This window comes from Ursus americanus, chromosome 24, assembly GCF_024610735.1.
Source record: "Ursus americanus isolate L20-20 chromosome 24, mUrsAme1.1.p, whole genome shotgun sequence".
In the NCBI taxonomy this organism is placed as follows: domain Eukaryota; kingdom Metazoa; phylum Chordata; class Mammalia; order Carnivora; family Ursidae; genus Ursus; species Ursus americanus.
In genome coordinates, this window is record NC_142150.1 from 28,547,636 (window position 1) to 28,560,760 (window position 13,125).

The following is a 13,125-nucleotide window of genomic DNA, read 5'->3' on the forward strand; positions in this document are numbered from 1 at the left end:
TGGTGGACAGGGTGAGATGATTTGAGACATCTTAAATTAGAAGTGCTGTCCTACAGTCGGGCCTTTGGCTGGTGTGCTAGGTGGATTTGTGACCAAGCATTGATCCCTATAAATCCCAAAGGCTGCTGTCTCCATTGGGATTGAATGTGAACATAAAGCTTTGGAATGCTTAAGTTTGAATGTGGCTTAATTTGAATATGATTTAAAATAAAAGAACATATGATGGACCCTTGTGGGTAGAAAAGGGGATAAATATTTAAAATGTGTGTGTTTATGTGTGGGTTCATGCTTCTTAGTGAATTTTCACACCTTTTTAGTGGGCTTGATCCTGGGTTTGAGTTGTGACCCTGCCACTTAACATCTTTGTATCTTGTTTTTCTTGCATAGAAAAATGAAACTGCCCCAGGTAAGTGACAAGCTGGTTTTAAAGAGCAAATGAGGGGCGCCTGGGTGGCTCAGTCGTTAAGTGTCTGCCTTCGGCTCAGGGCGTGATCCCAGGGTCCTGGGATCGAGCCCTGCATCAGGCTTCCTGCTCCGCTGGGAGACTGCTTCTTCCTCTCCCACTCCCGCTGCTTGTGTTCCCTCTCTCGCCGGCTGTCTCTCTGTCAAATAAATAAATAAAATTTTTAAGAGCAAATGAGATCATGCATACAAAAGTACATTTGCAGCAGGTCATCCTAACACCTACAAGGATGCTAATAATCAAGAAAGCCAGTTTCCACATCCATGAAACTCACAGTCTAGCTGGAGAGAGGAAAATGGTCGTCTAAAATAACAGGAAAACCATTCTAGAACAGTATATAGCAGAAACAACCTATAAAGTAAAGGCTATAAGTGCTGTGGGGTTTCCTGGTAAGGAGAGATTCGGGGTGATCAGCAAGGTTTCACAGGGAAGATAGATTCTTTCAGGTCTCATAAAATGTCACTATTTTGGCTGGACGACAGGCAGGACAGCAGCAACATGACTAGGCAGGAAAGAGATTGGAGTGAGTAGGGTGTATCTGAGAAGCGGTGGCAGGCAGCCAGCCACCAGGCCGTACCCAGATGGCACACTACAGGACGGCATAATCCAGACGCCCTTGGTAGCTAAATCTGGGTCAGCTTTTCTTGCGCAGGAGAAATCCTCATTGTGAGGCTTTGCCTCTCTCTTACACTTCACGGACAGTGTGCTCATCACATGCCTCTGCAGGCATCCCACGCTATCCCTCATGAATGGACAGCTTGCCTGGGAAACAGAACCAAAGTTGGCAGGTGTAGACTCAAAAGTATCTTTTTCCTCCACCTGTTTTGGTTATATTTCAGATTTCTCATGTTACATTTTCACATGTTCACTCCCTTGCAGAAATCCTCATAGCCTCTGGTTTCGAGTGGAATCACAGGTCTGAAAGAAGCTGAACAGACAGGTCACCTAGACCAGCGTCTTGCTTTCTTGGGGACTGAATCCATCTCTGCTTGGATAAGAAACTGTCTTCTCAAAAGACTCTATTGGGCTATGACAGAGTTGCTGGTATTAGAGTAACCCTCCAGTCGGCGGGGGGGGGGGGAGAGAAGCATTAAAGATTATTAAAATAGATAAAGCAGCAGAATAGAGGCATTCGAGAGCAATCCGTGCAGTCGGTGCTTAAGGGACTGTGGTTCCTGAGAGAAGGGAAGCACACTGAGCTGCATGTTTCCTCTGGCTTTTTTCCTGAGGGCACTTTTTAATTCACAGTCTGGGCATCTGGAGCCCTAGCGGAAAGCAGCAGTCCCATAGGGCTGAGAGGTGGGAATTAGGGGCTGCCCCAAAGTATTCAGGATTTGAATGACAAAATCCCAGGAAGATGGGAACCACAGGGAAGTAAGCAAAAATTGGGCATGCAGTCTTCCCTTGAAGTGTCTGCCAGCTCCTGAGGTGCATGGGATCAGAACAAGAGTCCAAGGCTTCCTGCAGAAAGAAGCATCTGGGAGCCCAACAAGCTGTGCAAACATTCTAGCAATCACATATGGTGCTGGCGAGGTGGAGTTTGGTGTTCAAGGCCTGCCAAGATGGAGGACTCCTGGTAAATACCCCAGGCTTTGCCGGGAGGCCCCAAAGCGCGGCACTGCAAGAGTGAGGGAAAGCTGAAAGAAGTTGGCCCTAGCAAAACTTAAACCCAACCACTGACAGGATTAAAGTGGTCTGACTACATTCTGTGTGTCTTCCAGAAGAATGTTACACTCTTAGGAGGAAGATAATTTGGTATATCCAGAACCTCTGCAGTTTTTAATATAGAATGTCTGGTGTCCAATAAAAAATTAAGAGGTATGCTAGAAATGGAAACCAAATGACCAAAATGAAGAGTAAGTACAGATAGTAGAAAGAGACCCATAGGGGATTCAGATATTAGAGTTATCAGTCAGGAACTATGCTTAGTAAAATAAGAGAATTTCAACAAAGATATGAAACCTACTTTTGAAAAAGTCAAGTAGAAATTTTGTGAGGCGCCTGGGTGGCTCAGTCCATTAAGCGTCTGCCTTTGGCTCAGGTCATGATCCCAGGGTGCTGGGATCGAGCCCCGAGTCAGGCTCCCTGCTCAGCGGGGAGCCTGCTTCTCCCTCTCCCTCTGCCTGCCGCTCCCCCTGCTTATGCTATCTCTCTGACAAATAAATGAAACCTTTTTTTAAAAAAAAAAAAAAAAGAAATTTTGTAACTGAAAAATATATGAACTAAGTTGAGAAGTCAATATGTGGGTTTAATAGCAGTTTAGACACACACGCATGCGCATGATAGAAGATTATTGGGCCAGGAGAAAAATTAGTAGAAAATACCCAGATGGCAGCCCAGAAAAGAGAATAAGAGACATATGGGGTATGGCGAAAACATTTCTGTATGTATATCTAGAGTCCTAGGAGAAGAGAGTGTGACAGAACCAATATTTAAAGAAATCTTGGCTGAGAGTTTTCTAAAAACAGTAAAGACATCAAAGCACAGAGTGAAGAAACTCAACAATCCTCAGTGGGATAGATACAAAGAGTCACACCTAGGTACGTGATAGTGCACCTGCTGTAAGACGAGGACAGAGGAGAGCTGACATGTCGTCAGGAATAAGGACAAAGTTTTGAAATAACACATGGTCTCTGAGTATAGTGCAGTCAAAGTAGAAGTCAGTAACAAAGATAAATAGAAAATCCCAAATGTTTGGAAATTAAACGATATACTTCTAGAAAATTAATTGTTTTACCTAAATTATAATAAAAATGATACGTAATTGTGTAGGACGCATTTAAAATAGTACATAGAGGTCAATTTGTAGCTTAAACATATATTAGAAATGAAGGAAGATTAAAATTAATAATCTAAATTTCAGTCTCAAGAAACCAAATGCAAGGTGAATTAAAGTCCCCCCAAAATAGAAGAAAGAAAATAAAAATAAGAATAGAGAGGAACAAGGTAGGGGAAAAAAGTATGATATGATAAAGAAAATCAACAAAACCATACATCAGTTTTTGGAAGAGATTATTAACGTTGGTTGATAAATCTCTGGTAAGACAGCAAACACGAAGAGAATATACAGGTGATCAATATCAGGAGCGAAGAGAGGAATATCGCTACATATTCTACAGGCATTGACTAGATGTCAGCACACATTTAGCCCAATAAATTTAACAATTGAGATGAAATCAACACATTCCTTGAAAAATACTACTTTTGAAACCGACATTAAAATATGTATAATCTTGTGTCTGTGAAAGAAGATTAATCCATGATTTAAAATCTTCATACACCCAAAATCACCTAACCCAGATGGCTTTTAGGTGAATTCTTCTAAACCTTTCAAGAAAGAAAGAATGACAACCTTGCATAAAATTTCTCAGGGCATAGAAAAAGAAGGAACACATTTCTGCTCATTTAAGAGGCCAGCATAACCTTGACACCGAAACCTGACTTAAATGTTCCAAGTGTTGGCAAAAGAAGTCAGACACAAGAGTAAATACTGTTTCGATTCCACGTGTATGAAAGTCAGTAGCAGGCACAATAGAAATCAGAATAATGATTACTCTTGGATGATTGAGAAAGTGCCTGGGAAGCAGAAGAGAATCTTCTGGGGTGCTGGAATGTTTGGTATCTTTATTTTGGTTGTAGTTATAAGAGTATGTACATACCTAAACATTTGTTGAGTTGTACATTTAAGATTTGTGCACTTTATGTATATGCAAAAAAAAAAAAAGGAAAAGGACTATAACTTGCTCTGGTGTAACATTGATATTTTCATCAAGACATAGTTTCTCTTCTGCCCAAATTGAATCCAGTGTGCATTTCCCTTGCTCACACTCCGTTTTGGCTGCATTCGATAAACGCACACTTCTGATGTAGCCGGCTCAGACAGCAGGGAGCATTCGCTGTAGGCTCCCTCCCTGCGGGAATAAAGGAGTTACCCAGACCCGGAGTTGGCTGTGACAGATCATCTAGTTCTTCCACTGTGGCTCGCTTGCTTGCTCACTGAACGGAGCGTTGTTTTCTTTGCAGGCACGGTGGTTCTGGGAAGCGTACTTTCAGTCCATTAAAGCCATCGCACTGGCCACTCTGCAGATTATCAGTGACCGCATCTATCCATACGCTGCCCTCTCCTATGAAGAATGGAATGACCCTCCCACTGTGGTAAGTGAATTCCGGTGCTAACCACGTCAGCCGTGGTCCAGATGTCAAGATGGGACAAAGAAAGACGTCCTGAGTGTAAAGTTTATTTAAATACCGGCTCTCTAAGATGAGAGTGTGCTAGCTGACAAAGTCAGCTCGATTTTGAAATGATAGCAAAAGAAAGAAATACAGAAGCAACGGCTTCCAGTTTGTTTTGAATGTGCTGAGGAAGACAGTATGCTTATTTATTGCTGAGATAAATGGGGAGGCCTGGCTCTTGTTGGAAATCAAACACGTCCTGATGACTTTTGCAGTCGTAATGCTTAGAACTCTTGAAAAGATTCTATAAGCAGCTTAAAAATAATACCTTATATTTGGAGTGCTTACTCCCTGCCAGGGACTGTGCTCAGTGTTTCACATAGATGATTTCAATGAACACTGCCATCATCGTGGGAGGAAGGTAATTAGCGAAAGTGATCTTGAGGCATTATGCATGGCCACAGTCCAGACTTGCTCCAGACCGGCTGAGGCCCCTGGGTGTTTCCAGCAGAGAGCTGGGATGGTCGGAAGCTGCTCTCAGGACTGCCTCCTTGCGTGAAGCAGTCATAAGGCACTTGTGGCTGTGTAGGGATTGTGGCAGTGGCCACACCTTCTTTCTCACGGAAAGCGCCTGCAGCTCTGGGCCTGGCCCTCTGCTTCCTGGCTGCTCCGGAGCGCACCTGCCTGCCTTGTTCACACGCCTCACGGCTTTCACGTTAAGAGAACTAGACTCGAATCCATTCTTCATTCTAATCAGTGCTGTCTTTCTGGCCAGCCCTCCTGGTCTCCTCATTCCACCTTCTCTTAGTAGTGTGTGTTCCACGACCTAGTTAATCTTCATATGGGACCCTCCTTCCCTCCCTCCTGGGTAACTAAGTGGTAACTATGTGTCAGGCACCCCAGCAGGGGCTGGGCATGCAGAAAAAGCAGCCAAGTCCCTCACCTCAAAGGAGCTCTCCGCTAACTTGGGAAGTTCACAGTGAGTGAACCACGTGGGCCACGTGGTATGCGAAGTTCTGGAATAGAGTGGTGTCCAGAGTGCCAGGGGACACAGCAGGGAGGCGGCACCCTCGCTGGGAGGGGCCAGGATGCTTCCTGAAACGGGTTGTCCTGAGAGGAAGTCAATATATGCTTGTGGTGAAATCCAACACAACAAAAACAAACACCTTTCTGTTGTGCTTGAGGAGAAGTTTCCTTCTGTCCATCTCCTCTCTTGAATCCATTACTGGAGGTAACCTTCCAGAATGTTTCTATTCACATATAAGCATAAGTATATAATTTTAGAACACAGATGAGATCATGTTACACATAGTATTCTGCACCTTGCTTTTTTTACGTTAATAGAAATAGGTCATAGACTTACTTCCACTTCATTCTGTGTTAGTGTCCTTCAGTTTTAAGGATGGTATAAAGTATTCCATTATTTAGGTCTGTCTTACATAACAGATCTATTATTGATAGAAATTTAGATTGCTTTTTTTCCCCTATTTTCAAACAGTAATACAAAAGATGTATTTTCATATATGTTTGCATAAATATGGGACTGTATCTATAGAAATAATTCCTGCTGAAAAATACACACATTTTGAATGTTACTAATTTCAGGTGAGAAATATACATATTTTGAATGTTGATAGATATTAGTAAATTGCCCTTTCAAAAGACTACCAGTTTATAGTTCTACCAGTAACATTTTAGTTATTTGGGCTCTCCGTGCCTTCAGTAACACAGAGTAGTTGCGTTTGTGTTCATATGCTAGGTAAAAAATGGACTTACGTGTGTGTTTTTCAGGTGGAAGGTTGATATCTCCGTCAGTTTCTCCCAGAGTACAATTATAAATCCTATTTGTATTTTATGGGTCACATTGAATTTTTGTTTGTTCTAGGCATTTATTCATTCAGTAGTATTTATTGAGTGCCCACTACGTTCTATCTTGTAAACAGTGTTCTTGGTACTTGAAGTGTATCAGTGAACAAAGCAGCAAACAGCCATGCCTTTGGGGAATTTAAATTGCAATGGGTCTTGCTATCTGGAAGCAAGATTCGTCTTTCTGGTAGAATTTTAAAGTTTTCTTTATCTCGGCCTTTCACAATTCCTGATTAATTTTTTCTTAGATATGCTCTACAAAGGAATGCTTTCTTATATTATAATTTCTAACTAGTTACCATTGTGTAAAGACACATTATTGGCGTTTGTATATAAATTTTATTAACTGCTCTTTTACTGAATTCTACAATTGTTTTACTCTTTTAAAAGTTGATTCTCTTGTGTTTTCTAGATACCCAATCATACGTACAAATGCTAATTTTCCCTCTTTTTTCCAGTACTTGAACCTTTTATTTTCTTTTATCTAAATGCATTAGCTAGTGCTTTCAGCACAATGCTAAATGATGGTTGAGTGTTAGAAGAGAAGGAAGTGTTACCTAGTCAGAGAAGGGGGGGATGTTGGTTCTATGCAGAAGGAACAGCAAATTGAGAGGTGCAGAGGGACTGGAGAGCGTGCAAGTTTAAGGAACTTCACGGAGTCAGTGTGGTAGGACTGACGGAGGCTCATGAAGGAGAGGAAGAAGATAAAGCCTGGAGAGGGCCCCAATCACAAAACACCTCATATGCCATGGAAGGCGTTGGCGTGTTATCTGTGGGTAATTTAACCCGGATGTAACGTGGTGAGTTTGCATTTTGGGTCAGTCAGACATCAGCGTGGAGAATGGATCACTTGCAGCAGGATAAGAGCAGGGGCAGGGGCCTATTTTAGGAGTCCAGATGAGAATTAGTAGGGGGCAGATTTGAGGGCTGGCAGGGAGAAGTGACTGTGCTAACTGGCGAATGAGAGCGGTGAGGGGGAGTGAGGCATACAGGGCATTTTATCCAGATAGGGAGTATGGGCACATGGGGATCACGGGCCAGGGTGATACTGGCGTCCAAACTCAGTCTGACTGCAGAGCCTTCAACAGTCTGCTCCAGCCTGCCTTTCTGGTTTCATTCCCTTCTCTTCTCTTTCAGAGGTTCTGGCAACACAGAACCCTTGTCCTTCCTGTGTATACTCCGTGCTTTTCCTTCTCTGTGCCTTTGTGACTGTTGGTCCTTTCACTAAGATGCTTTTCTCCACCATCACCTCCAGTTGTCCACGTTTTATCCAAATTTCAGTGACCTGCTCATATACCCCTTCCTCCATGAGGTTTTCCTGGACCCCTTAAATAGGAAGTAATCTTTCCTCTTTGTAACTCGTAGAGCGCATTATCTGTGTTTCCTTCCTACCACTTAACATGCATAGAAGCACAATTTCCTGTAGGGTTTTAAACTTCTTAAGGGAATTTCTGAGTTATCTTGGTATTTCTTGTAATATCGAAGACAATGTAATTCAGATAGGAGGCCCTTGATGTATAAAGGACGGAAGGTGGGAGACAGGGAGGGGGACACGGAGGGTGGAACATTGGGATCCCAGGGCGTGTGACATCCAGGTTCACCCACCTGCTGATGTGACATCCACTGTTTTCTTCGACATAAACCCTGTTGGGAAGGTGTGGAAAGTGATAGATTCTTTCCCATCTGTTAAGTGAGCATGATGAGACTCACAGTGCATAAGGACTTGTCTACGGTCACATAGTTGGCAAGTTGTATAAACAAGTGAGAACCCGGGTCTTCCGATTATCTTGCATTGCTTGTGGAGTTTTGTAGGAGCCATTGAGCTTCCTCCTCAGGGCTGAAACATTTCCACTATTCCAAGTATATGGCATAAGCTTGAGACGAAGAATACCACCCCGTTCCTCTGCAGGAGAATACCTACAGATGGGATGGCCATGACCCAGCCAGAAGGTGTGGAAAGAGTGGGACTTTATTCTGTACTTTTATCCAACGTCCTAAGAAAAATCTAATAAGAATAAATGTTTGGAATTTTGGTTCTCTGTCTTTCATAAGACTGGGGGCCAGGAGAAAATAGTACATGAAAATTTGTAGCTTTGAAATAGACATGTTTTAATGTGGACAAAATGGTCAAAGTGCTGGACTGTCAGTTTGGGAAAGAACGTAAGTATAAAAAGCTGAAATCTGGATATGCAAATGGAAAATTTAGTCTATGTTTTTTCTTTAACTTCTTAAATTGTTCTTTTCAGGCTAATTTAGTGCTTACCACGTTTCTAGGAGCTCAGGTGCTAAGGGCCCTGATTTAAAGCAGTGGGTTTTACATTTCTGCATCTTTAGTGAAGGCAACTGACAGGAGGTCTGAGTAGCACTGATTTATTTATAGTTAACTTTTCCCCTCCCCTTTGGAAATATTTAACCTACTCTAGATGTGATTACTATGAGCCCAACCTGCAGGGGAGTCTCCCCTCTAGATTCCATCAAATTTACAATATCAGACACCCCGAGGTGGGAGGAGGTGTGGATCTTGGTCAGTAAATCAAGGGGTGGTATGGTGTTTGCAAAGATATGCTGTTAAGGCCTCCAGCCAGCCACGCACTCCCCTTGCTTGGAGCAGAGAGGAAGGGGTAAGAGCAGAGAGTCCTATTTTGCCAGATGCTGCTGCTTAAGTTTAAAGTAAAAAAAAAAAAAAAAGGACCTCTGCGTGTGTGTGGATTCTGAAGATAGCAAGGGGTAGCCTTGCAGAAACCAAGTGTTCGTGTCACCAGTGACATTTGCCATTTCTGTCTCTAGCCAGGTAGGAGGCAGGTTACATTACCCACATTGTGCCACACTCTCAAAACTTGAAAAAGTTAGACAAAATAATCCTTGAGCATAACTTTAAAGTAGCAGATCTGTCTGGCCTGGAGAGATTGGCCCTTTGTTTTGATTCTTGTCTTTGGAAGGAATTTCTCAGCAAGTTAAGATTCCTTATGCAGGGACAATGAGTTTGCCTTTACTGATTGATTTTCTTAGTTCCTTTTGGCAAGGGTGCCTGTATTTCACTGCCTTTTTGGTCTCTCCATGCTTTCATTCTTTTCCCTTTTTTGCAGGTATCAGCAAAACTGTCATCTCCCCAAATACTCCACACCTGTATCACTTCTAACATTAGTGTCCTTTCTAGTCTTGCCTGTGGCAGGCTCATCCTTACATCTGGGCCTCGCCTGTGGAGTGGGGGAGCTCCTCAGACACCCTCTCTTGCCTTACCTCTGGTTCTCTGCCAGATGTGAGCACATCTGGAGGACAGAGATGGAGGCAAGCGAGCGTTCAATGTGATACGGGGATGCAGTAGGCCAAGAACTGTGAATTTTTGGTTTCTGATATGTGCCACCAAAACCATATCTTCTCACAGACAGTTTTCTTTTTTTTTTAAATTCAATATAATATGGCCCTAAAATCTTGTTGGAGAGTAGAGTATATTCCCAGGTCATGTTTCTACAATGTGATATGGAAGATTGTACCCCACTTTATCAATATGTCATAACTTTACCCAGTGCCTTTTGACGGACACTACATAGTATTTTTTCAAATTTGCTATCCTAGATAACATTAATCAAGAGACCTCAGATTTTTCCCTTTTCTGCATTGACCATCCTAGACCTAGAGCAGAAAGGAGAGATAGCGGGGGTCCCATGGCCTTTGACAAAAATTGATGAGGAAAACGGAGAAGTGACTTACAATGGATTATCGTACCCACATAAGAAAGAGGTTGAAAATAAGAGCTTATTCCTGTGAAATCTCGCCAGAGGGGCGACCTAGCTGTGGGCAAGACCTCCGACGAGGAGTGTGTACTTAGCTGGACTTCTAGGAGCCTCACGCGCAAGCCTCAGCAAGGGATTGGTAGGGGGGAGTGTGCGTGGAGCCCTTGATGGGCACTTTTCACCCGTGAGGAGCGGGAATTGGAGCCTTGGGTAAAAGGTGGCAGAGCTTGCCGTGAGCTCCCGTAAGTTCGGAGGGCGGTGAGTGCAGACTTAGTACGCGTCAGAATCTCCTGGAAAGTTTGCTAAAACACAGATTGCTGCCACTCCACCCCAAGTCACAGATTGAGTAGGTCTGGGTGGGGTCCTGGAATTTGCATTTCTAGCAAGTTTCCAGATGGTGTCGATGCTGCTGGTCCAGGGACCATACTTTGATGTGGGATTGATTCACTGTGTGTGTCCTCACTCACCCACCGGAGAAGGCTCTCCCGCTCCTCCTGTCCAAATCCTCTTCTGGAATTGGGCCTGGGTCCAAAGCATCCAGGGCCGACTCAGAGTGCATCAGTCTCCGCCACGTGAAGTACTCAGGGCTGGCTGCACCGAGATGTCCAGACAGCGGCCGCCACTCACCGATGTTGTGGTTGTACAACAGCTGAAAATATCACTCAGCTGTAAACACTACCAAGCAATAAATCACTCTGCAGGCTGAAGAAGCGCCAGCTCGCACGCGTGACAGAGAGCTCTGAGTTGAAGAGATACCCTGTTAACAGTCTGTTGAACTCAGCTCTGTGCCCTTTAGCTTCCAGGTTGTGGAATGTTTCTCTGGAATTTGAAAGTCTACCCTGCCCCCAGGAGGCCTTCTTGGCTTATTCTCCCCTTCTTCCTCCCACTGCCTAGATATGACTAAAGTATGTATGGAATTTAGAAATTTAAGCTTGAATTTTAAGTACACACGTGTAAGCTCTTTGAAGTCTTGTTTTTAGAGGTATCACGTTTGTAGGATCATGGTTACACAAGGGCTCCAGTACACGACCATGAATTCCAGAACTTCCCTTGTGTAGACTTTGCCACTGAACTGTTCTGTGGAAACAAGTTATAAAGTCTCCGATCATCAGTAGTCAGGGAATAAAGAAAGCTGAGTCAGGTCTGTGGCTGGGGAGATGCAGGAAGATCTAAAGTGCTTGATCTGGGACCCCAAGCAAAGAACTTGGTCAGATAGAAAATGGCCAGATCCATGGGGCACCTGGGTGGCTCAGTCGTTAAGCGTCTGCCTTTGGCTCAGGGCGTGATCCTGGTGTTCTGGGATCGAGCCCCACATCAGGCTCCTCCGCTGGGAGCCTGCTGCTTCTTCTCCCACTCCCCCTGCTTGTGTTCCCCCTCTCTCTGGCTGTCTCTCTCTCTGTCAAATAAATAAATAAAATAAAATAAAATAAAAAAAAGAAAATGGCCAGATCCGGATGGGAGGATGTGTAAGGAATATGAAGAGATGAGCCTGGGGGTGTGGCTAAGATGATTGTGTCAGTGAGATCTTTTGCACGAACCCCCTACGTACACCTGTGTAACGCATGGCCGCCGTGGTGGAGGTGATGGGTGAATTAGCACACACTGGCGTCCTGGATGCAGTCTTACTTCCGTTGCTTTTATAGAGGCCCATTTTATGGCTCTTGCTTTCGTGAATCAAAACCTGACTGACTGCTTCCTTACAGCATACAGCTGGTAGGAGGGCAGTGACTAGAATAGGGTTTTGGAGTCTTGTGGAAGCTTGATCTGGCAGCAGATTAAGAACAGATTGAGTGTTTCGGCACAGTCATCCCTGGCACATGCCCCAGCTATCACTTATTAGCATGTATTCTCTTTCTCCCTTTTGGGGGGCCACTTTCATTCTCCCCTGGTGTCTGCTTAAATGTATTCAGTAGCAGGAGTTACCAGGAAAATACCGTAGCTGGGTATTACAACATCAGGATGATGAAATTTGTCTTCATTTCTAATATCCTATGGTAGTTATATGCCTCCCAATTGATGAATATTTGGGTGTGGTTTTCTAGTAAATGGGTTGTTGCAGCTGCAGAGTAGATAAATTTCCCCATTGCTCCAACTAGAGGTTGATTCTTGATTTTTGGTTCTCTGTCTCTTTTTTTTTAAATCTCAGTAATATTTCTTAATTTTACATTTTTTAAAAGTTGTGTAGCTTAACGTGTGTGGTTCAAAAATTCAAAGGTGAAAATAAAGCATTATAACTAAAATTGAGGCCTCTTCCTAAGGGGCAGCTACTTTCAACTCTTACAGCTTTCCTCTGGGATTATCTTCCTAGCTCCCCATTAGATACTTACGGTGCTATTTTTTTTTTTTAATTTCTCAATCATATATATTATCTTTTTACTTCCTTTGGGTCAGCAATTTGTCTCTTGTTCTCTCTTCTTTCTTCACACATTTCATTTCTCCCATCTTTCCAGTAGAGCTGTATCGCCATTTTTCGTTAAAGCAGTATTTATTGTGTACATTATTAGGACTGTATAAATATTGTTTTTAGCGGAATGAAGTGGTAAACCAGGATTATGTTTTTTTTCTTGTACAACTCTCTATTTTCCAGGGAGTTAATAACTGCTTTTTTCTTCTCTTAGTTTTCCTTGTTCCTATCACTAATTGATTTTTACTTAGTTCTCTAACTTTATTTATTTTTATTTTTTTTTTAAGATTTTATTTATTTATGTGACAGAGAGACAGCCAGTGAGAGAGGGAACACAGCAGGGGAGTGGGAGAGGAAGAAGCAGGCTCCCAGCGGAGGAGCCCAATGTGGGGCTCGATCCCGGAACGCCGGGATCACGCCCTGAGCGGAAGGCAGACGCTTAACGACTGCGCTACCCAGGCGCCCCTAGTTCTCCAACTTTAAAA

The 13,125-nt window shown here is 43.3% G+C and overlaps 1 protein-coding gene across 1 annotated transcript in view; it reads left to right on the forward strand.

Annotated features, from left to right (window-relative positions):
- Nucleotides 1-13,125, forward strand: part of EXT2 (exostosin glycosyltransferase 2) — a 127,067-nt gene that overhangs the window by 51,870 nt on the left and 62,072 nt on the right. The window contains exon 7 of the mRNA XM_045808771.2: nucleotides 4,487-4,618. Within this exon, the coding sequence (XP_045664727.2) occupies nucleotides 4,487-4,618 (132 nt within the window). The remainder of the gene's footprint in view (nucleotides 1-4,486; nucleotides 4,619-13,125) is intronic.